The sequence below is a fragment of the Dipodomys spectabilis genome, unplaced genomic scaffold (genome assembly GCF_019054845.1).
Source record: "Dipodomys spectabilis isolate Male_0828 unplaced genomic scaffold, ASM1905484v1 ptg000262l, whole genome shotgun sequence".
In the NCBI taxonomy this organism is placed as follows: Eukaryota; Metazoa; Chordata; class Mammalia; order Rodentia; family Heteromyidae; genus Dipodomys; species Dipodomys spectabilis.
In genome coordinates this window covers 1,691,617-1,716,247 of record NW_024870939.1, presented here as the reverse complement: position 1 = coordinate 1,716,247, position 24,631 = coordinate 1,691,617, and the positions used below count along the sequence as shown (strand labels likewise).

General features: G+C 34.1%; 1 protein-coding gene across 3 annotated transcripts in view; it reads left to right on the top strand.

Moving 5' to 3' along the window:
- Exoc6b (exocyst complex component 6B) overlaps window positions 1–24,631 on the top strand; it is a 564,774-nt gene that overhangs the window by 274,519 nt on the left and 265,624 nt on the right. For all 3 annotated transcript variants that reach the window (XR_006150728.1, XM_042699684.1, XM_042699683.1), the window contains 8 exons: window positions 1,240–1,286; window positions 2,613–2,733; window positions 5,104–5,175; window positions 5,833–5,930; window positions 7,302–7,407; window positions 8,119–8,228; window positions 12,649–12,760; window positions 20,573–20,707. Coding sequence is in view for 2 of the 3 variants with exons in the window: in XM_042699684.1 (XP_042555618.1) it covers window positions 1,240–1,286; window positions 2,613–2,733; window positions 5,104–5,175; window positions 5,833–5,930; window positions 7,302–7,407; window positions 8,119–8,228; window positions 12,649–12,760; window positions 20,573–20,707 (801 nt within the window). In the remaining variant the exon portion in view is untranslated. The remainder of the gene's footprint in view (window positions 1–1,239; window positions 1,287–2,612; window positions 2,734–5,103; window positions 5,176–5,832; window positions 5,931–7,301; window positions 7,408–8,118; window positions 8,229–12,648; window positions 12,761–20,572; window positions 20,708–24,631) is intronic.

Below are 24,631 nucleotides of genomic sequence, written 5' to 3'. Positions count from 1 at the left end.
GGAAATGCAAATAAAGACAACCCTGAGATACCACCTTACCCCAGTCAGAATGTCCCACATCCACAAATCAGCCAACGACAAATGCTGGAGGGGATGTGGAGAAAGAGGAACCCTATTACACTGCTGGTGGGAATGTACACTTATACAACCACTTTGGAAAGCAGTCTGGAGGGTCCTTAGAAAGCTAAAAATTGACCTCCCTTACGACCCAGTCATACCACTTCTAGGCATCTACCCTGAACAGCAGGAACCAATATACAAGGACACGTGCACCTCCATGTTTATTGCAGCACTGTTCGCAATAGCTAGGATATGGAAACAACCTAGGTGCCCCACCACAGATGAATGGATCCAAAAATTGTGGTATCTATACACAATGGAATATTATGCAGCCATTAGAAATGACAAAATAATGGCATTTGCAGGGAAATGGATGGAACTAGAAGGAATCATGTTGAGCGAGGTAAGCCAAGAACGAAGAGACAAACGGTACATGGTCTCCCTGATAAGTGGATGCTAAATCCAAAAGGTTAGGTGATACGACAAAACTAACAGGACTTAAGAAACAAAGAACTCCCGCTCATCTGGTTGAACCACTACTAAATATCCTCATGCTGCTGATCACAAATATGGTATATAACATGTGAACACTGTTATATATTACAGACTGTGGTAGACAATTTGCTCCAGGGAAGTTAGAATGAACTTGTGACTTTGAAATTATGTAATCATTTAATCACAATCAAAAAAAAAAAAAAAGAACCTCGGGGAAGGGAGGGAGGGAGGGGATGGTAGGGGGAAAACAATGGAGGGGGTAACAATGTTCAAGAGGAAGTGTACTCATAACCTCACTCATGTAACTGTAACCCTCTGTATAGTAGCTTTACAATTAAAAAAAAAAAAAATAAAGGCCTTTGCCTATAATTAGAGGGGTTTGCTTCATAGCTGGTGCTCTGTCACTTGAGCTATGCCTGTAACCCAGCCTGGAATCATTAGTTTTCAGTACGTGTGTTTACTGACCTTCTTGGGGAAATTTTGGTGGATGTGCATTGCAGTAAGAATAGCAACTAGTATTTATTAATTGCTAAATGTCAGCCATTGTTGTAAGAACTAATTAACTGTTTAAATCTCTTATAAGATAGGTACTATTATTCTTACATTATAATGTAGGGAATTAAGTTTAGGTTAAATAAGCAACTTGCTTTAAGGTAAAAAATAATTTTCTGTGTTTCATTGTAGCATGAAACTTTAGATGGCTACAGGAAGTATTTTAATCAAATTGTAGGGTAAGTATATATAAATACACATATATTTACATTTATATGCTTTTAATACATGGACTTGTGAAACTTGGAAAAATCAGATTTTGCTTAAATTCTTTTTGTTCTTAAGATTTATTTTTATTATTTTATGATTTAAAGTAAATAACCTATTGGTTTCAACATTATATACATGGAGAATTTGTGTGTGTGTGTGTGTGTGTGTGTGTGTGTGTGTGTGTGTGTGTGTTAAGAAAAAAGAACACTGATTTGTAATTTTACACTTGATGTTTTGTTTCTCTATTCTAGGTTATACTATGGAGCCAAATATCAAACATTGGCAAACATTTTCTAAGAGTGTCAGGGTAGTAAAATATTTTTGACTTAGGAGGCCACACAGACTCTCAATTTTTCAGCTGTTGTAGTCTGAAAGCAGCTATATATAATAAAAAAGTGACTACATATGGCTGTGTGCCAAGCAAACAATCAGGCAATGGGCCAGATTTGTCCCATTGGCTCTTCTTTGCCATCTTCTCATAGAAGCTATATCTATCTATCTATATATACATACATATATACATAAACACATATATACATACAGTATGTATAGAATTAGAATTCCCACGTAAACATCCAAAATGCAGGCAGCTTAATTAAAAATGATAGCTGCAGTTATAAAAAGGAAATAAGTAGGATTTTTTTAAAATCAGCTTAAAATTCTTTTAGTATAATTAATCATTTTGATTTAAATGTACCATATATAGACTTAATTAGAATGAACATTTAGGCACCAATGGTTCTTTTTAAATGCATAACAAAAGGTTCTTTTTAAATGCATAATTACAAAAAACCATAATAAGGATGTTGAAAAATAAGTGTATTTGTTTCTTTAAAAAACTTCCATAAGGTAAATTTTTCTTACTTTGTTGTGGAAATCTGCATGAGAGAAATTGTTTTATTATGTTGTATGTCAAGTTGCTAAAAACATGTTTCAGTCTTGATTATCTGTTTAAAACCAATTACTTTTGGAAAGTATTGACCATCTGTTTTTAACAATATTTTGAAATTAGCCTTCATTAACTGTAAACATTTATTTCCCTTTCAATTTTCTTGATAACATAGTTAACATTTCATAGAAATGTAACTCCATTATTTTTAGAAGTGTGTAAGAAAATATGATCATGCATATAATTATTTGTCTAAATAATCATTTTGTTTATGATACAGAATAGCTTTTTTAAAGAAATATGAATATTAACTTCAAATTTAATGGCAACTCTTAAGTAAAAACTCAGTGATAGTAATCAAACTTTAATTTCTGAAAGTTGTACTTTCTTTTTTCCTCAATCTTAGCTTTTTTGTGGTTGAAGATCACATCTTGCATACAACACAGGGCTTAGTAAATAGAGCCTACATTGATGAACTATGGGAAATGGCACTTTCAAAAACCATCGCAGCACTCCGTACGCACTCGGTATGTAAGAAGCCTAGAGAAGTTGTTAGTGCTGATTATATATACTGTCCGGTGTTTTACTGCTTTAAAATCAACCAAATTTTGCCTTTGGTTGACCCATTTGGAAATACTGTATGTCCTTCAGAGACATGTGGAAGAAGCTTGCTTAAATTACTCTGTCCTCCAACACTGAACTCACTTCTGTGGCTGTTTTTAGTAAAAATAGTTCTATTAATGATCTCTGTGTATCAGACACTGTATTGTGTATCTCATGTTTTCTGCTTTATTTTTTCTTCACTGCCTCAATATTAAGACAAGCATTATTATTGTCTTTAGGTTATCTATAATATAGAATACTTAGTGCAGAGAAATTATCATTATGTCAGTTATTAAGAGATAGAACCCAGATTCAAACCAAGATAAAGCCCATGTTCTTAGCTATTACTTCATATTATTTTCTAATGCCTATTAATATTATGAACACTGATTTGGCATTCACAATTTTATTGTTATTTTTTGAAAAAGAGTTTATTATCACGTGGCCTAATTAGCAGTTCCCATATTGTTACTGGTGTACTTTATTATAGCATGAATTTTAGTTCACTTGTCCTAGAGAATGCTGCCTCTAAATTATTTATTCAATTAAAATTATTTAATAAATCATTTATAATGCTAAATTTTCTCATTATTGACTTCTCACTATTATTTACTGATAACTTTATATGTAGTAGACCATGCATTGCTGTTCCTTAAGCTTAAATGATCTTTCATTATCTTTGCATAAATGGTAAATTCCTTAATCTATCAGTTTAATTTATTGCCAATCAAATCCTTAATAGTCTATTATTGTGTGGGTGGGCACCTTTCTATCAGATTTATACTTTTTTTTTTTTTTGACAGTCATGGGGCCTGAACTCTGGGCCTGGGCACTGTCCCTGAGCTCTTCAGCTCAAGGAAGTGCTCTACCACTTGAGCCACGGCACCACTTCCAGTTTTCTGGTAGTTAATTGGAGATAAGAGTCTCAAGGACTTTCCTGCCTGGCTGGCAGGATCCTCAGATCGATCCTCAGATCGATCCTCAGATCTCAGCCTCCTGAGTAGCTAGGATTACAGGCATGAGCCACTGGTGACCAGACATGTTTATACTATTTTTAGCCCAGAATAAAAGCCAGAGCACTTATGTATTTAAAAATTGCTCTCAAAATTAAGCTTCTTAATTAAAAAATATAAACAATTACAAACTATAACAAACTGGATTCTGGTGGCTCATACCGATAGTCTTTTCTACTCAGGAATCTGAGACTTGGAATATAGTTGTCTGAAGGCAGCCCAAATTGAAAAGTCTGTAAGACTGCACTTCCAGTTAACCAACACAAAGTCAGACTGGAGATGTGCCTCAAGTTGGAGAGTGAGAAAGGGAAGGAAGGGAGGGAGGGAGGGAGGGAGGGAGGGAGGGAGGGAGGGAGGAAGGAAGGAAGGAAGGAAGGAAGGAAGGAAGGAAGGAAGGAAGGAAGGAAGGGCACAGAGTTGATTATTATCAAAGCCAGAATGTTTTTTCCTGATTAAAGAAGGATGGCGCTGTAATTGGAGCTTCTGAGGCATGCAGTTTTATTGAACAATGAAATTGTAGACGTAGGTTTTATTAATTTCTGTTGATATATATACTACATTTATAACTTTAAGAAGCCTAGCAAGGAAATGATATTAGCCCACCCAAAGAAAGTTGATTGCAGTATAAAAAGTGGTCTTCTTGAAAATTTGTGACTATTAGATAGAAAATTTTAATGCAGAGAGGATACAAATAGGATTTCATATCATTTTTGTTATCGAGAAGTTCAAGTTAATTGTATAACTAATACAGAGCAAAGCCACAAAAGAGAAAATATTCAAGAAAAGGTAGGAAGTATGAGTATTGGTGTATTCTTTTGGATATATTGAATGGAAAAGGAAAGGGCTGTGTCAAGTTAGAGAATTATAATTTCCCTGCAGTGAAAACAAGATCAAACAATTTTTAAAGTTGAAAGGATATATTCATTGAGTGTCAAGCAGGATAAATGACAGGCAACAAAGTTTTTATAACTGAACTTTTGTATTTTACTTTGAGGTCAAAAGAAAAGTATTTGCAAGTGTTTGAGGATTCAAAGTTTATTCTTTTTAAATTTTTATTGTATTTAAAAAGTTATATAGAGGGGCTTACCATTCAACAAATCATTCACCCCTTCCATCATTCTCCAAGGTGTATTCTTTACCCATTTTATCATTTAAAGATTCTTATTGATCTTCTCGAAAAAATGAGAAAGAAATGTAAGATAGAATTAGGTTAAATAAAATGCCTGCAAAAAATGTGGACTATTCACAGATAAGAAAATTTTCCTTTTGTTTTTTCTTTAGTCTTACTGCTCTGATCCAAACCTTGTGTTAGACTTGAAGAACCTCATTGTGCTTTTTGCTGATACGCTTCAGGTATGTGTGTCCCGTTTATATTTGCTCATCTGAAGTAGTATTTCATTGGCTCTAAATCTTTATGTTGTCTACATAAGCTTGTATATCTACCTTGTAGTTTTTATTGTTTGTCTTGAGATAGATCTTTTCTATCCATATATAATATTTCCAGGAATTCACTCTGATCAGGACTTATTAGTTTCCTCCCTCTTTTTTTTCTCTTATATCGAATCAATTAATTGAAGGTTTTGCTACAGTAGGTATGACATTTAAGTAATCTGGCTGCTTAAGCATGATTTGGCTGTTTAAACGAAGATTGGCTCTTTAAACTATGCATTATGTTCAATTTAGTAGCATTGATATGGGTGAGACTGGCAACTGCTTTATTTGTCTCCCTACTTAGAAGGTTGCTGTAGCAGTAAGTTACTGGAGAAGCCGGAGGGAGAACTTAGCTGACACAGTATTTGTTGATTTTTTTCATGTTTTTTTTTTTTTTTTCTCTGACAGATCTGGCATTCTGGTCTGTATCTTTTAAATTTTGAATACTAATATTAGGTGGGAATCAGTGATTCTCATCATGTTTTCATGTATTGTCCAAAGAAACAAAATGTTTTGCCTAATCTATTTGGTTATAAAAAGTCACTTTAGAAAATTAAATTACTTTCTTATTTCTTATAGGTATATGGTTTTCCTGTAAACCAACTTTTTGACATGCTTTTAGAAATCAGAGATCAGTATAGTGAAACTCTGCTGAAGAAGTGGGCAGGTATTTTCAGGTAAGAACTTGTACTTTTGTATATATATGTCTGTGTGTACAAATGCTTTCTTTTTCAGTTGTAACAAGCAGCAAGAAAATATGGCTTATATATTTGTATTTCTTTCTAGCTACACTAAGTTATGATCTAGAATCTAACTGAATTATAATGACCTTCAAAAGGATGTTCCCATAATACCCAAACTCACTTTATTAGTGTCTGTACTTGGAAAGTCCCCATACTCTATTTTGCATTTTTATTTCCTTGAATAGTGTCAGATTCATGAGTTCATACTATCCAGATCATCTTGTGACTTCTTTATTTTTTTTCCTCTGAGTATCATAGCTAGTTCATGACCGACTTATTTGGCAGTGTCCCTTGAGTCAGTATGAATAATTTAGGCTTTGGCAAATCTTTTTTGAGGACTCACTCATCTTTCTTCCTCATGCTCAGAAAATATAGTTCAGTAGTTGAAGTACACTATTTAAATAGTCATAGCAACATGAATACAAGAAATAATGAAAGAGATATTCTATTACAGTTCCCTCTTTGGACTCTATATTTTGCACATAACCCATGACAGTCCTCTCTCCCTCCCTCCTCCCTCCCTCTCTCCCATCCCCCCCTCCTTCTCTCTCTCTTTCCACCACTTGAGCCATACTTTTTGCTTGTTGTTTTTGAGATAGAATCTCATGAACTTTTCTGCCTGGGTTGGCCTTTTACTCTCAGCCTTCTGAGTAGCTAGGATTATAGGCTTGATCCACTGGTGCCCGACTGAGTTACTTCCTTTTACACTTTTACTCTTGTACCTTAAGTGATCTTCCTACCTGCTACATGATGTCTTCCTTCATCAATTTATAGGACCTGTGCATGAAAAATAATTCATGGTTAGTTTCGAACAGTGGATGAAGTAAATGAATATAGTTTGGAGTTATTATAGCTGTTGTTTTTATCTGCTTTTTTCCAAAACTAGAACAATTATCTTGTACAGGATTATATATAGGATTATAAAACATAATTACAATAAAATATATTAAAACAAACAGAAACAACCTCTTTGTCTTCTCTAGAGGACATGTTCCTTCTTTGTCTATTTCTCACTTGCCTAAAAATTTTCTGTCCCATTTATAAATCTCAAATATTAGGTGATCATGTTTTGATCATGCCTTCTTTGTTTCAGAGCATACTTTTCTGTAAAAGATGGCCTTTAAACCCTGATGATTCTGTTGTAGAGGAATGTAGTAGGAACAGGGAAATGGTCTTTTGAACTTGAGCTACATATGTAACTATTAGAGTTAATCAGAAAATCTGGGGGTTTAACACATTATCCCTCTCTCCTTCCCTTCTTTTTCCATCCTTCCCTGCTTCCCATTATTATTATTTTTTCAATAGGAACATACTTGATTCAGACAACTATAGTCCCATACCAGTAACATCTGAAGAGATGTATAAAAAGGTGGTAGGACAGTTCCCATTCCAAGATACAGAGCTGGAAAAGGTAAGGAATACTTTAAAATAAACTTCTGGTTGTTTTAACATCCTTTAGAATCACTTTCATTAGGACTCTTTTTGGGACTCAGAAGAATGTAATATCCCAATTTGGGAATCAGCAGATAGATTTGGGGCACAATACTATGAAAGAATTAGAAGATTTATGGGAGTATTCCACATTAGTTTACATTTTGATATACTTGTTTTTATTTAACTCTTAAGACAATTTCTCCCCAAAAACACAGTGAACATTACTTCTTGGGACATGTCTTTTTATAAGTTTGACAGTGCATTGAGCCATGTGTCTATAGAGATAGAGAACAATTCCACCATCCCCCGAATTTTTTTCTTTTTTTTTCTTTTTTTTTGCTGCTCCTCCAATCAATTCTTTCCCTTATCCTCAGCCCCTAGAAACCAATCTAGTTTGTATCATCTACTTTAACTTTAATATCAAATTTTTGGAGATACTTTCTTAAATTTGAGTTCATCGTGCACATGAAAAGAGAGTTTCTTTTGCAATATTTTCTTTTGATATATATATTTACATAATACACATGAGTTTTAAGTGGTGGCACAAAGGAGTTGCCATTCAACAAAGCAGTTTATGAATATAATACATCTGATTCATGTCACCTCTTTCAACATTTCTTTTGCATTTTTGTGCAAAGTTAATTTATGTATGTTTGTAACTTGCTTTTATTAATTCTTTTATTTGCAGCAACCATTCCCAAAAAAGTTTCCTTTCTCTGAATTTGTGCCAAAAGTTTACAACCAGATTAAAGAATTTATCTATGCATGTCTGAAGTTTTCAGAAGATCTTCATCTAAGGTATAATATAAAATAGCATCAGTGAAACAAATGCTAAGACTTGATTCAATAAATAAATATTAGAAAACTTTTTTCTTTCCTAGTTCTAAGGTGTGAATCCAATGCCTCATGACTGCTTAGGTGAATACCTTACTTCTTGTGCCATAACCCTAGCATTTATGTTTGTACTTTGTTTCTGAGATAAGATATTGTTAACTTTGCTCAGGTTAGCCTTGAACTCACGGTCTTCCTTTCTCCAATTCCTGAGTAGCTGGCAATACTATTGTACCTGTTATGTGTGTTCTGGGGTCTGGGCTCTATCCCTTAGCTTTTCACTGAAGGCTGGAGCTTACCACTTGAGTCACTGCTCCACTTCTGGCTTTTTGCTATTAATTGGAGATAGAGTCGCACAGACTTTTCTGCCCAGACTACCTTCAAATCATGATCTTTAGATCTCGACCCGCTAAGAGGCCAGGATTATAGGTGTAAGCCACTGGCACACCCAGTTCTGGCAAACTTTTAATATTCCCAGAGCATTGATTTAAAATTATCTCTATTAGCCCTTACTGCATGATACTTGTTTATTGTTATAATTACAATGAGAGGGAAAATATTCACTTTTTTAAAAATGTAATATTTGTATCTAATGTTGTTGTTTTGTTCATAGATTTATATTTTTACAGTGTCTATTAATAAGAACTTACTGGAAAATAGTAACTTAATATATTAATCTTTAACACTTTGCTTGGTGGTATTTTAAGGCCACTGGGGGTTATCTGACAAACTCCTTGGGAAATATTGTTCTACTTGTATATATATTTCTGTACGTGCTATTTATTGCTTTACTTAGCATACGTTAAGGATAATTTATTATTTGTTAGATCTTGCTTCGTAATCAAGACATTATATGCAAAAAATGCTGTTACCTTCAAGGAGTATCTAATTTGAGGGACTTAGTATTTAATGGTAAATGTGGAAATATACAGGACCTATATGGTAACCAGTCTTGAAAAGATTTTTCATGGATAAATGACACATTTATCCATCAGTTCAGTATCTTCTGCATCCAACTCAATATATTTATAAAACATGAATTAATGAACAAATGAATGGAAAGTGTTATATTCTAGGCTACCCTGAAGATAAACATAATAAAGAACTAGTTGGAGTCACCACTTTGATTACTCTTACTGTGAAAAAAAATCAAACATATTTTTGTATAATAAATTTTATTGTTTTTCTTTGAAAATGAGACTGATTTCATAGAAAACTTCTCTTGAAGAGGAGATTGTCTTTGAAAGGTACCCAGCAAATTATTTTTTCCCAGGGTTTCTATCAACACCTGTTTCCCCTACCCTTTAATTCTATTGGCAAAGTGACCTCAGCACTGAATGGTCTAGAGGATATTGTTAGATAACTTACTGGAGATAAATTGCCTTTTGTAATTGATTTCTTGGGGATAATGTGGTAAGGAGATAGGATACTCTTTTCTAGTTTGAATATATTAAGTTTTTGCTAAAAAATATCCCTTTGATGTGTTTCAAATAGACAAATTTAATTAAACTTTCAGCTTAGGAAAATGTTACAGCTGCTTTTTACTCTTTGGTTGACATCCTTATCCTAGAGTGCATTTATCTTGTAATTTGGGATGAACAGAGATTAGTTTGTCAATCATAGTTGTTTAAGGATGAGGTTAACATGGCATATAAGACAACTAGCTTTCCTAATCTAGGAACTCTCAAAATAATGTAAATACTGGCTTGAGATTTCTGTGTAGACTTATGGGTAATGCTCTTAGATGAAATGTAAAAGTTCCTTTTTGTATAATGTTCTTTTTCTTTGGATAAAAGATCCTATAATAATTGTAAACAATTATGTACCTGTGTGAAATTTTTTTGTTGTTGTTGGTTATGGGGCTTGAACTCTGGGCCTGGGCGCTGTCCCTGAGCTCTTCAGCTCAAGGCTAGTGCTTTACGACTTTGAGCCACAGTGCCATTTCCTAATTGTATGAAGTCTAAGGATATTAAGTCCAGTAAATAAGTGATATGCTGATGATAACATAATGTTCTAACATTTGCACTTGACTTTAAAAAATAGAGTACACATGTAGATTTTTTAAAATAACATTATGAAACAATGTCCTTTTAAATGATTTTGGGGATATAAACCAACACAAGAAAGTATAGTGTAAAAGTCTCCAAAATGTATTACAAAGCAGTTGTACTCTATATATGGTAGTCTTTCTCTCTCTTTCTCTCTGTCTTTTGTGTACAGTCATGACATGGAGAACACTTAAAAAGTAGATTTCTGTGAGAGATACATTTCTGCTTAAGGTACAAAGAATATTGGTTACTCTCTAGCTATGAGAAAAAAGTAAACTGAAAAATTTAAACTTTTCTAGGACCTATCAGTGCACTGAAACAACAAGGCTTTGAAGTACTCTAAGCAGACAATGGGACTGGCCCCCTCAAGGAGAGGCAGAATGCAGTCTCCTTGACCTGTGGCAGGTCAAAGTAAGAAGGGGATAAATGCCATGTCAGTGAGAAAGGGCAAATCTACTGAATTCTTAATGGGTTGTTAACATTCTATAGTTCTATAGTATAGAACTCCTAGTTAGAAGTCCCAGATCCAGGAGTCATTTATACTTACTCACGTTCTTTTACATGAACCTCCACTGGATGCTCATGAGAATGATTGTGAACTGTGTGATAGCTCAGCAAAAACCACTGATGATGTTGCATGCATGGGGTAGGGGTTGTATTACTACCAAGAAAAAGTCAGGAAGCTCCACTTCCTCCCTGGTTGAATCTTTCATTCGTGTAGACCAAACCTTTGGTGACGATGGCAAGTATACCTGTCTCCATAGGTAACAGGTAAAAGACACCATTACTGCTTGCTGGGAGAAGCAAAAAGAGATTTTGTATTCCTTAAAGAAGAGGAACAGAAAATATCCCTGTACTCAAGAGATCTTCTACAAATAGAAAGGCAGATACATCCCTGAACATCTGGCATAGAGGATATAGCAAGACTGAGGCTGTCCTCATTCTTATGAAGCTGTAAGCTTAATAAGACTGAAGTAACAAGTGGCAGCAGTATATATATTACTGGTAATGGTCAAGAACACACACACAGACACACACAGACACACACAGTTCTCTTTCATATTGGATGCATAAGGGTATAGCTGCAAGCTGTGGATGGTAGAGAGCATTGTGGGTTAACAAGTCTGTGGGACTAGAGCACCACATTAGGCCTATTCCACCCCCTTAAAGGAATTGAAATTTTGGAGGCTCTGAAGGCAAACAATAAAACTCAAGCTCAAGTTCTCAATTTCTGTCTATACTGATTTAGTCCCCAGGCTAATACAAAAGGAGGAGAGAGAGAATCCTTTCCAAGTAGAGATAATTTCAGCTTGTTCTGGTTTTCATATGATCTCTAACCTTCATTAAAAAATATGAGCTGTATTATAAAAACAACTAAAATACTTCATTGTCAAGATAATGTAAAATTAATAGAACCAGACTGATTGATAATCAGATGACTAGACTTTTAGCAGAAATTACAGAAAAGAATCAAATAATAACAATTTTAGGGATAAAGAATTCCTTTGAGGGGCTTCATCAATCACTTTAACAAGGCTCAGGAAACAATCAGTGAACTTTAAGACAGTCAATAGTAGTTACCTAAACTTTAATTCAAAGTGTTCTTACAAGTTCTTAACTTTTATTAAAGCTAGGGTGTAGCTCAGTGGTAAAGCACTTACTTTTGTGGAAGTAGTTGAGTATAATATATGTATAGAATATATGTAGAAATATATATATTTACAGATAGTGGCTGTTTCTTTAAGATCACTCTATAGTAGAGATCTATTAGACTTCATTAACAAGACAGTTTTCCTGTTTAAATGACATTAGTGTCCACTATAATCCTAGAATATACTAAAAACTAATGAAAGACATCAAATCAGAGACTGAAGCTTTTGAAAACCCCACTCTATATTAGCAATAGTAACAAAACCAAAAGCACTTAAAGACATCATAGTTAAAATGGTAAAAAAATATAAGGTGAAGAGAATATTTAGAAAGTATTCAGAAAAATAAATATTATAAACTCTGAAACTATACAAGATAGAGAAAGTGAAATAAAATCTTTGAAGTATATAGTGACAAAAATAATATGTTGAATTGTAACCCTTTTGGACAAATACTTATTTATAATAAAATTTTAATAAGTGGAAAAATAAGTAAATAAAATCTAGGCAGAAGTCTCTTACCAGCAAAATAACTTTCAAAAATGAAACAAAATCTGAATGAATTTGTACTCAGGATGCCTTCTGACTTATAGTAAAAATCTACTAGCTTTCACTACTGAGTTCTGTTATTTAGAACCACTGGTATCCTGTTTTCTACAATAGGACTGACTCTCGACACTTCCTTTTCAGCTCCACTGAAGTTGATGACATGATTCGTAAATCTACAAACCTGCTGCTGACTAGGACTCTGAGCAACTGTCTGCAAAATGTCATTAAAAGGAAGAATATTGGGCTTACTGAGGTAAAGCTCTTAATGAAGGCAGACAAGCCTATGTGAGAACAGATATCCAAAGCTCAGGGCTTTACATGTGAATTAATTATAGCTTTTTTTGGGGGGGGGGGAGTGGTCATGGGGCTTGAAATCTGGGCCTAGGTGTTGTCCCTGAGCTCTTTGCTCTAGTACTTGAGCTACAGTGCCACTTCTGGTTTTCTGGTGGTTAATTGGAGATAAGAATCTCACTGACTCTACTGCCCTGGCTGGCTTTGAACTGGGATCCTTAGATCTTAGCCTCCTATGTAGCTAGGATTACAGGTGTGAGCCATTGGTGCCCAGCCAATTATAGCTTTTTACATGGTCTTCCCTGGTCTTTCTCATAGTAAAAGTGCAAAATGCAATTGCTTCTTTTTTGATGACTTTTAAGAAATCCATTATTTTTTTTCTTGCCTTATTACTCTGGCTAGGAATTCCAGTATTGTATTGAAAAGGAATGGGGTAAAGGGGCATTCCTGTTTCTTTCCTGATTTTAAAAGGAAATAACTTTATATTTTTCCCACTTAGTATGATATTCATTATAAGTTTTATAATATTTAGCTTTTTAAAAATCTTGATGCACATTACTTCTATTCATACTTTCTTTAGAGCTTTTGTTATAAAGGATGTTACATTTTGTCAAAGGCCTTTTCTACATTCATTGAGATGATTATATGATACTTGTCTTTGATTCTGTTTATATGGTATAAATTTTGATTTATGTATATTCTACTAACCTTTTATACATGGCATGAAACCAACTTTATCATGAACTCAGGGTTTTGTGTTTCCGGGGACTATAATACTACCAATTGAGCCACACCTTCTGATCTTTTTCATCTATTACTTTTGAGATTAGGGCTTATTTTCTGCACGAGTGCACTCTACTACATCAAACTGTGGATTGAGAAGGGTTCTTGAGAATTTTTGCTTGAATTATAGTCCTCCCCTCTCAGCCTCCCAAGCAGCTATGATTACAGGCGTAAGCTATTTAAACCTGGCTGTGGTGTAAAATATTTTTTCTCTTTCATTGTTTTCAGTAGATTAATTGGTTGTCCTTTCTGATGTTCTTGAGATGAATTTGAGTTATTACTTGCCATTGGTCATATAAAAAGAGGTTTGTTTGGTTGTGGAATGTAGTTGACATCAAATACCTATCCAAATGAGTTGAGAGTGTTTATAACCTAAAACACAAAATCACATTTTGCCTGAATCAGTTATTGAAGTTCTGGGTATTGGTACACACTTCTTGGTTAGTTTTTTTTTTTTTTGGTCCGGTCGTGGGGCCTGAACTCTGGGCCTGGGCGCTGTCCTCAGCTCTTCAGCTCAAGGCTAGTGCTCTACCACTTGAGCCACAGCGCCACTTCTGGCTTTTTTCTTTTTGCTTATGTGGTGCTGAGGAATCGAACCCAGGGCCTTGAGCATGCAAGGCAAGCGCTCTACCACTGAGCCACCTTCCCAGCCCGGTTAGTTTTATTTCTACTACATCTCATATGTATAAATTACTATTGTATCATATATTCCATTTTGTAAAAGAACTGGGGATTTGTGATTGAGAAAATTTGAGAGAAATGCAATAGTTTATATAATCTCATAAAGGGAGAAAGGATCTTGCATTTACTTTGAAAATAATAAAAACTGAAAATTGACCCATTCATGTAAAGTCCTAATGTTTAGGAAAATAGTTTTTCTCTTAGAAACCCAGGATTAGGCTGTTGGCCATCTGGTTTACCTACAGAAGTGATGTAGTTTCAATGTCAATTGCTCTAGGAAAATTTGAAATTTAAAAATAGATACTGTCAACGATTATGTGGAAGTTTAGCAACTGGTTAATAAGGCTGACCCATTGGTAAAGACAGCTGGAAAGCAGATGAACAACTATTTCTGATTTTAATGTGACTTTTCCTTGTTTTATATTAAGATTTTAAAATATTATTTAGTCAGACATTAAAAATATTATGAAGTGAGTTCTAGTTATAAAAAACTTTAAAAAATTGAATATAGATATGATTGGGTATAATGTTGATTCCCTCAATAATTTTTAGTGTCTTTTCTATTGCTTAGAATAGAAATATCATGTGTCAGTTTTATATTGTTTTCCTTTTCTGAATTCCCAATTCTTCCCCATAATGGTATTGGGGAACCTACACAAGCTGTTTCTCTTGTTAAGAAAGCTTTCTGCCCCTTAGCCCACATAACTCTTGATATAAAAACAACTGTTTGTTTTTGCCCTTCCCCTCCACAAATTATACCAACATCAAATACAATGAAAGCAGGGGTTATACCGTGGAGGAGGGACATACAAAGCAACAAAGAAATCATCTTATGAATATGTTAGAAACAATCGCATGAAAAAAAAAACATTTGAATACTTATCTTGGGGTTCATTTCACCTAACATCAACTTATCTGAACTTTTCTGCTTGTCTCAGACATATACTAGTTATTTCAAATAAGGGAAACCATGGGGCCTATATTTCTTTGGGCCTGGCTTACTTCACTTAATATAATTTTTTTCCAAGTCTTTCCATTTCCTAACAAATGGGGCAATGTCATTCTTTCTGATGGAGGCATAGAATTCCACTGTGTATATATACCACATAGGAATACAGATGGACCCATTGTAACAATGAGAAGTACAAGTCGTAATATTGAAAAACGAACTGTACAAATTTGGCTGAGCTGGGGGGTTGGGGGGGTGTGAGATAGGAAGGGATGGGAAGGGGAAACAAAGGAGGAGGCAACAATGCCCATGTAACTGTAACCCCTCTGTACGGTATTTTCACAATAAAAAAATTAAAACAAAAAAACAAAAAACAACAACTGTTTATATGTAATTCAATTTTACAATCTCTTAAAAACTGTTGAAACAAGCAAGGTAACAAGGATATAGTATGATACAAATAGCTTTGACCCCAGAAAACTTCAGTTAGTTGTGGCTATGCTTTTAGTTTACTGTGACCTCTTAGGAGAAAGACCTGATTTTTTTTTTTTTTTCTTTCTGAATCTGTTGTTCTTTCTGAGGGCCCTGTTAAAATCGATAAGAACTACCTGGAAATCACCAAAGCAAAACCTCACCATAATATAATAATTCTTAGCATTCTTTTATGGAATGTTAACTGTCACTCTGAAGTCACTGAGTGTTTGGGGACAAAGGGACATTAGTGTCTTTCTATAGAAATGAAGATTCATATGTATTTATTTCTTTTGGCTATTACGATAGTATGTCCATGTATAGACACAGGAAAGTATTTTCCTCACCAATCAGAAAATCTGCTTATCTCTGGGAGGAGTAGACATTGTGTTTTTTGTAAGTAACTAAAGTGAGTTCATATCTGGAATCATCTTCATAATAGGTAACACTTGTTAGGCAGTATATATTCTTCAAAGCCCACTCACAAATACAGTTTCATTTAGTATAGTGACATTTGAAGCAGGCTTTGCGTATGTTATTTTTACCATTTTATAGAAGGCATAAAGTTCAGGGAGCTTTCCCAAGTCAGCTAACATAATAGTATACATGAATCATAAATCTGTTTTTTTTTTAAACTTATTTACATTACTATATTATATTATTTTTCATGTTTATTTAATTACTTCATCTGACAAAGTTAGTGATTTTATGGGAAGTCCACAGTAAAACATAAATTGTTTTTGTTACAATGTATGGAAGAAAAAAATCTACTCCAATAGATAAATTATTAATACTATGCAAAACTCAAAGAGTTGTATTTCAGGATGACATAATTCTTGTAGGACTTAAAAGTTCCTATATGCTAATGTTTGCTTATCTCCTAACTTGCCTGAGGTTAGATGATATTGTTCCTTTTTCTGTTTGTATGTTCTTTGTATTGACTTTCTTCTTGTTGTTGTTCAGTAGTCATAGCTTTTTTTCTAGGGCTGTTTCTTCCCTGTCTGTAGAAAGAGCAGTTGAGTTAATGTTTGAGAGTGCATGTCCCATGCCAGACTGTTTAGCTTTCATTTCTGGCTCCTGAATAGCTTTGTCCTTGGGTGAATTACTTTGCTCTTTTCTTCTTCTTCTTCTTTTTTTTTTGTAAAATGGAGATAATAGCATGCATTTGATAGGATTGTTTTGAAGATTAAACAAGCATCTAAGTTCTTAGGGTAGTATGTGGGGAATAGTGAATAATCAATAATTATTGGTTATTATTAAGAGGTCTGGGCAGGTACAGTGTAGTTGTCAGGTCTAGTACAAAACAAATGGAGTTCTTCAATTAAAAGAAGTCGAAAGAACAGAATGTCTTATTAAGATGTAACAAATTAGTCCATGTCAGGTCAGAATTTGATATCTCATACCCTATGCTTTATTGTTGATACTATTATGTTTAATTATATAGAATGCATTTACTGTTGATTTAGCCTAGCATTGATTTCTCAGTTTTAAGATGATAAAAAATCAAATTGGATAACTTTAAGGCTAACTAGTAAGTAGTTTGAAATAAACTTTGACATGTTCACAAGAAGATTTAAATATTTTTTCTTTTCCCTCTTCATTAATGTAAAAATATCAATATCATAGAGGGGCAGACAAATGAGGACAAAGTGGGGGAGAATGCAGTTAAGAATTAAGTGTATATCCTACAGAGTTGAAAAAAGTGAGTATGGGAAGGATGGATGAGAATGTTAAAAGAGGTGATATAAATATCAATATCATGAAGAGAAAGGAAACAAAATAGATTTGATCTCAAAATATAATATTAAAACAATAGTTATAGTTGAAGGTTTTAACAAGAATCAAAGGAAATCCTACTTTGTGAACAGTGTATTAATAGAAATGATTAAGATGTAAATTAGATAAAAATAGTGTATGTAAAGCATATCATGAATGATATATTTTAGTCTCTAATGAAATATCAGATTCTTTCAATATCCACTTGACTAGCCTATTTCAAAATATCTTAGAAATATCATTACCATGTAGATCTTATCCTTCTATAGTTTGTTATAGTATTAATGTTACATTACATGTTCAGATGTATATATATATTACTATAATCTTCATAAAACTTGGTAATTTCTTTACCAAGGAGGTTTCCTTGGCACATAGGAGGTGGTACTTCATTAATAAACTGATTTAAAAAAAAGAGAGAAGATGGAAAAGAAAAATAAAATAAAAGTAGCTGAGTTCTTAAAGAAGTTCATTTTTCTATTAATACCATATTGAGTGTTTATATTTTTATTTTTATAAAATAAAAATTAGTCACCTGATAAGGTGACTAATATTTTGTGTTTATCTTTTGTTTCATTATGTTTGGACTGATGACAGGATAACCCTATCCTCTTATTTATGTCTCATAACGATTTACCTCCAGCCTTCAAATGCTAAGAGCCGTTATATTTCTCACATAGTGTTAAAAACAGTTTATACTCAAATCTGGTTAAATTAAAACTTGCATTAAGCCCTGGAGGCAGTGGTTACTGATATCTTAGTAAGTTGGGTGGTTTAATCTCAGAGATCATATGAATAGTTGACATAGTTTTTTGTTTTGTGGCTGGGATGAGAAGAAGACAATACTTCTTGAAGTCTTAACCCAAGTAGGATGATAACAGTGCAGGCTGATTTGGAATAAAGCTAAAACTTGAGTGCTTCAGAACGTTTTCTTTTTCTGGACAATTCTCATAGGACTTTATATGAGAAATAAGCAATATCTAATCTGTTGATAATTCTGTGTCCTTGAAACAATGTCATGCATCATTTAGATTGGGAATTGGGAGGTAATAATTATTAAAGCTTAAACTGTGATGAGAGTTGATACAGTGTGGTTGCGTTATTTAACCTGTAAGTTCAAAATTATCCCCCAAAGCATCTGGCTTTGTAAGTGCCCTTGCAAGGATTTTGGTAGCTGTCATTCAGGAGTAGAGATCCATTAGACCTTGTTAACAGACAATAGTCCCTCTGAAAATGACATGGTATCTACTGTCATCCTAAAGTGTTTTATTAGTCTGTTCTGTGCTCAGCCCTGAAACATTTCAAAAGTGACTGACAGCCAATTGATGCAATTCATGATGATCTTTTGTGTTGACAGATCTTTAAAAGCCTGGGAAATTACTACTGAATGGAGTGAAGCTACCTCCTTTTTTTTTTTTTTTTAAACTGCCAGTATCCTGTAAAACAGGACAATTTTCTTTTTAACTGCCACTATTTTTTAAAATTTCTATAACATAACATGATTTCTCCTTATTATTAGAATTTCTTTGATAGATGAAATGAGTTCCCTATAGGTTATACTGCTTGTAAAATAGAAATTCTCCAGATCTCTAAATTAGCTGTCTTGTGTGAATTCCAGATGAAGCAGCATTGCTGGTAGCCACCTTTCTACATAGAAAGAAGACTGATTTTATGCAGATGGTTTAAATATTTAAAAATGATTTTAGCACTCCGTAAAGGAGGAACATTATGAAAGAAAGAGGTGATAGAATTGTTTATTTTGATGGGTACTTTTTCCTAGAGCACTATGAAATTAAACGACTGATATTTTGGGTAATTTTAACAAGAAACAGGAGTCTTATATCCACAACCCAAAGTCTCTAAATGTGTACTTCTGATGAATGTAAACTTGTCTGATGAGTTCTAGGATACACTATAGAGATATAATCCCAGTGTTGTCCTAAATTTTCATCTAAAAAATTGTTAGAACTCCATCTCTGGTTCTTTGCCTTTGCATGTTTTCCTTCAAGTCAATTGTTAGTGGAACAGGAGGTACATTTTTTTCTCTTTCTTAACCAATTACCAAAGTAATTTCTATGGCTTAACTTGTATAGTTGAGTATACATGAAGAATGAGCTGCATGTTTTTGTTTTTGTTTTTATTTGTCGGTCATGGGGCTTGAACTCTGGGCCTGGGCACTGTCCCTCAGCTCTTCAGCTCAAGGCGAGCGCTCTACCACTTGAGCTACAGCGCCACTTCCGGTTTTCTGGTGGTTTATTGGAGATAGGAGTCTCATGGTCTTCTTGCCGGGCTGGCTTTGAACCGTGATCCTCAGATCTCAGCCTCCTGAGTAGTTAGGATTACAGGCGTGAGCCACTGGCGCCTGGTTTGAACTTCATGTTTTAATCCTGTGCTAGGTACGATAGAGAAGATAAGAATATTCTTAATTATAGACCTCCTCATTTTATTTAATATTCCACAATATGATACAGTGATTCTTAATTAAGTATAATTTAATTTTTTTGAGCACTGTTTCAAAATAACTTTCTGTCTAGGCTGGCTCTCAACGCTTGATCTTCTCAATCTCCACCAATAAAATGCTGACATGGTAATTTATACTTGTCATCTCAGCTATGTAGGAACATAAACAGTAGGATGGTAGTCAAGGCTGGCCCATATATAACTTGATACCTGCCTCAAAAATTATCAAAGCAGTGGGCATCAGTGGCTCACGCCTGTAATCCTAGCTACTCTGGAGGCTGAGATCTGAGGATTGCGTTTCAAAGCCAGCCCAAGCAGAAATGTCTGTGAGACTCTTATCTCCAATTAGCCACCAGAAAACCAGAAGTGGTGCTGTGGCTCAAGTGGTAGAGCCTCACCTTGAGCTGAAGAGCTGAGGGACAGTGCCCAGGCCCAGAGTTCAAGTCCCCTGACCTACAAAAAAAATTACCAAAGCAAAAAGAGTTGTGAGTGTGACTCAAGTGGTAGAGAGCCTGTCTAACAAGAATAAGGCCCTTTGCAGAATATGGATGGCCTCAAAGATAATGCTGTTTATGTGTGTGGGATCTGCAGATTGATATTGAGAAATTCATCCTGGGTAAACAATGACAGTTACTTGTCCTTGTTGTTTTCTAGCTTGTTCAGATTATTATCAACACAACACACCTGGAGAAATCCTGTAAATACTTGGAAGAATTCATCACAAATATCACTAATGTGCTTCCAGAAACAGTCCATACCACCAAGCTTTATGGCACAACTACTTTTAAGGTAAGAAGCCCCATAGGTATAGAGATGCTTTTTGTTGGTGTGTGTTTATGGTTTGTTTCTACAAGATGACTTCTAACATGATCTTAGGAATAAGTAGTTAGAATTTTCTGTCTTCTTGGGAAACAAATACAGGTACTAGTTTTGTGTGTTTAAGCTCACAAAAATAAATCTAAAAGTTCATTTTCTATATACTTTATTTTTTACATGTGAAAGTGACCACCATTTTCTAAATTGAAGTTCAGCACAGTCAAAAGTTCTAAAGTGGTCAGATACAGTGGCTTTTGCATGACCTGGGATTTCTTTTACTTATGAGGCAGAAATTGGAAAGATCCAGTTTTGTGGCCAACTTGGACAAAAAGTTAATGTGAACCCATCTCAACCAACAAACTGGATGTGGTGGTGCACACACTTGTTAACACTGTTAGGCTGGATATATAGGGTGGAAGATTGTGATCCTGAGCTAGATCCTAGACACCTGATCCTGAAAAAGTAAAAGTGACTGGAGCATCTCTCAACTCCTAGAGCATCTGGTTAGCAAATATGAGGCCCTGAGTTCAAATCCCAGTAGTAAAATAGTTTTAAAATATGAGTGTGATTGTTTTGCTGAAGACTGATACCAGCATCACTATAATATAAACATCATGTCGGAATGTATTTGACCTTCTCTAAGAAAGTATACATATCCTCCCTCCCCCAGGAAATGTCTACTGCTAGGTATATGCTCTGTTGCTTAGCTCTACCCCCTTGTCCATATTTTTCTAAAATAGAAAACTAGACAAAATGTACTGCACCTAAAAATCATTTATTGGGTGTATTCTAGTGCTATCCAATAGCAATGCAACTTGTAGTAACATTGAAAAGGAAAATACAATAAATGGAAGCAAAAAAGGCTGACACTAATATTAACAGAAATTACTTTTAATAATACCTTCCTCTCTATGTTCAACATTTTAAATCTTAACTTTAGTGAGGAATCTTTTACTATTATAGCTAGTGATTTTTATAATCATCTTATCATAGGACTAGTTTTGACTTAGTGTTAGAGCAAATTGTAACCTGACTTTTCTAGAGCAAAAAAAAAAAAAAAGTAGTTGACATTCTGGAGAAGAAATCCCTTAATAAGGAGTCTTAATAAATTTCTTTACATTGCTCTGTCAACTTTAGACATTAAACAGAAGAAGTAGTTACATCTTAAACATTAAATGGAAAATTATAACATAAAGACTAACCTACATTTTTGTTATTGTTGTTATTTGATTGTTTTACCTGAAACTTGTTCTGTGTTACTCTAGTGAAATCCAACAACTGATGTTAATAGATACAGAGAAAGAGAGTAGAACCTCTGCTTATGTTCTCTAATGTCTGCTTTTTCTATCCTTTCTCCTCCGAATTTGTTGGTGTTATCTCTTGAGAGCAACATAGAAAAAGAAATCATTTTGCTGTTAGAATCTAAGATTCATATTGATGTTAGAATCTATCAGACAAAAATATTGGAAATACTACTTCCTGTGGAAAAAAATGCAATGTTGGTTAAACTACAAAATATTGTTTATGTAGTTCTGTGATTAGTTTAAGTGCTAAACTGAGTTACATGCTTATTAGATGACCAGTGATTTCAAATTAGCAATAAACTTACTTAAAACAAATTCATTATATATTATTTTAGGTTAATGTTTTTCCTTTCAAATTTAGTGGTATCTTAATTATAGCTAATCCCTGGTATCCAGAGAAATTGGGTCCAGGAACCCTAATGGATGTTAAATTTTGCAGATATAGAAATTTCGTATATAAAATAGTACTAGTGTTTGTATTTAACTTTCGTTAAAGGATGTCCATAGTACTTTTAACAGTTTATTTAATACAAGTACTATTGTAATGGAACTATGATTTAGAGAATAAGACAAGGAAAAAATTGTGTACACATTCAATAGAAAGATTTTTTAACTGAATAGGTAAAAAAAATGTGGTTGAGTCCTAGGATGCCAAGCCTGCGGATATAGAGGTCCAACAATAATATTAATATTAATGGTAATGCTCTTTTAATGAGGAAAATTAGGGCCTTTAAAAATAAGCCCAAATTTGCCAGGTGCAAGTTGCTCACATCTGTAATCCTAGCTACTCAGGAGGCTGAGATCTGAGGATTGCAGTTCAAAGCCAGCCCAAGCAGGAAAGTCTGTGAGACTGTTATCTCCAATAAACCACCAGAAAACCAGAAGTGGCACTGTGGCTCAAGTGGTAGAGTGCTTGCCTGGAGCTGAAGAGCTGAGGGACAGCACCCAGGCCCAGAGTTCAAGCCCCATGACCGACCAAAAAAAAAAAAAAAAAAAAAGGCCCAAATTTAATTATTATAAATCAGTATGCCTATGTGATGAGATGTTTAAGACTTAAAGTAAATGTAGGCGTTTTAGTAAGAATAATTACTAATATTAATTAATACTCAATTATTAGTATTACTACAGAATGTGTATATCAGCTTTACTAAAAATATTTTTATTTTCTCTACTCTGGAAACAAAAACTTCTCCACAAAGAATATGTGTAAGGAACTATTATTTCAGTGTTAAGCAGAGAATAGAGATTTCTGAAATTAGAGTATGAGTTTCATTTATACTTATTTATCATATAGGTATAGGGTCATACCTACTGATGGTATTTCCCTAACCTGTCTCAATTGTGTTTTTAATTTTAATGACTTTTAATATAATAGTGAGAAATTCTTCCAACATATACTTGTTTATTTCAAATGCGGGAGAAAATCAGACGCAGACAGGAAACCATAGGAGTTGTGCAGCCAGTTAAATACTTAGTATTTAACTCCAGAAATTCTGGAGACCCCTAAAGGTCATATTGAGGGTGCTTATTGGAAACACAGATTGCTTAAAACATACTGAAATATTTATTTTTACCAGGGTTCTTTCAGATGAGCTAACCATGAACTCAAGATAAATATAGCAATTATAACTGTGTATTTTCTTAAGCTACTGTTTCCAGAAAACCTGCCCTTGCAGATGGAAACCTTTATGATGGAGAGGAGAACAAATTCAAGATATTTTCTTTCAGGTTTCCCTCTTGTTTCAGCCATATCTGACACAATGATGCAGGTATTATTAGCTTTCCTTTTTCAAGGAAATGCTTTACTTAAACAAAAGAATGAACATTGTATTAACTTAATTATAAATATCACAAAATTTATTGCATATCTACAATGTGGCAATTGGTAGATTTTTGGAAAAGAGAGAAAATTCCTTACTTCTTGGCCTTTAGAGTTTATGATCTACAGAGAAGATACACACTGTGACTTCCATAAGGAATTATGCAAGCTAGGTGCTAGTGATTCAGGCTTAAGGAGGCTGAGATCTGAAAATCTCAATTCTAAACCAGTCCTGGCAGACATTTATTTTCAGTTAATCACCCAAAAGCCAAAAGTGGAACTGTAGCTTAAGTTGTAGATAGAGTACCAGCCTTGAGCAACAAAGTTAAGAGACAGTATCTTGGCCTTGAGCTCAAGCTCCAGTATTGGCACAAAGAAAAAGAACTGTGTGAACGTGCTGTAATAATACATTAAATGCCTGCAAGTTCTTAATCAATTCAACAATGTTTTATTAAATATCTGCTACACACCAAGCAATATTATAAAATGAAGAAAATAAATCCGTTTATTGACTTTACCATGCTCCTGTTGAACTGAATTGATAGATGATAAAGAGATATATCAGGTTATGGTAAAAACTGGAGAGAGAATAAACCAAATTATATGACTTATTGAACCATTTGGAATTCTGGTAGATGTTCATTCCAGTCAAAGGGAAAGGTACAGCAGGAGGTTTATCAATGATGTGTCATTCACCTGTGGAAGTGTAATGAGATGAAGTAATAAGTCAGATGATTTGTCATCTTCTAGCATATAGAGAATACTTTAAATATT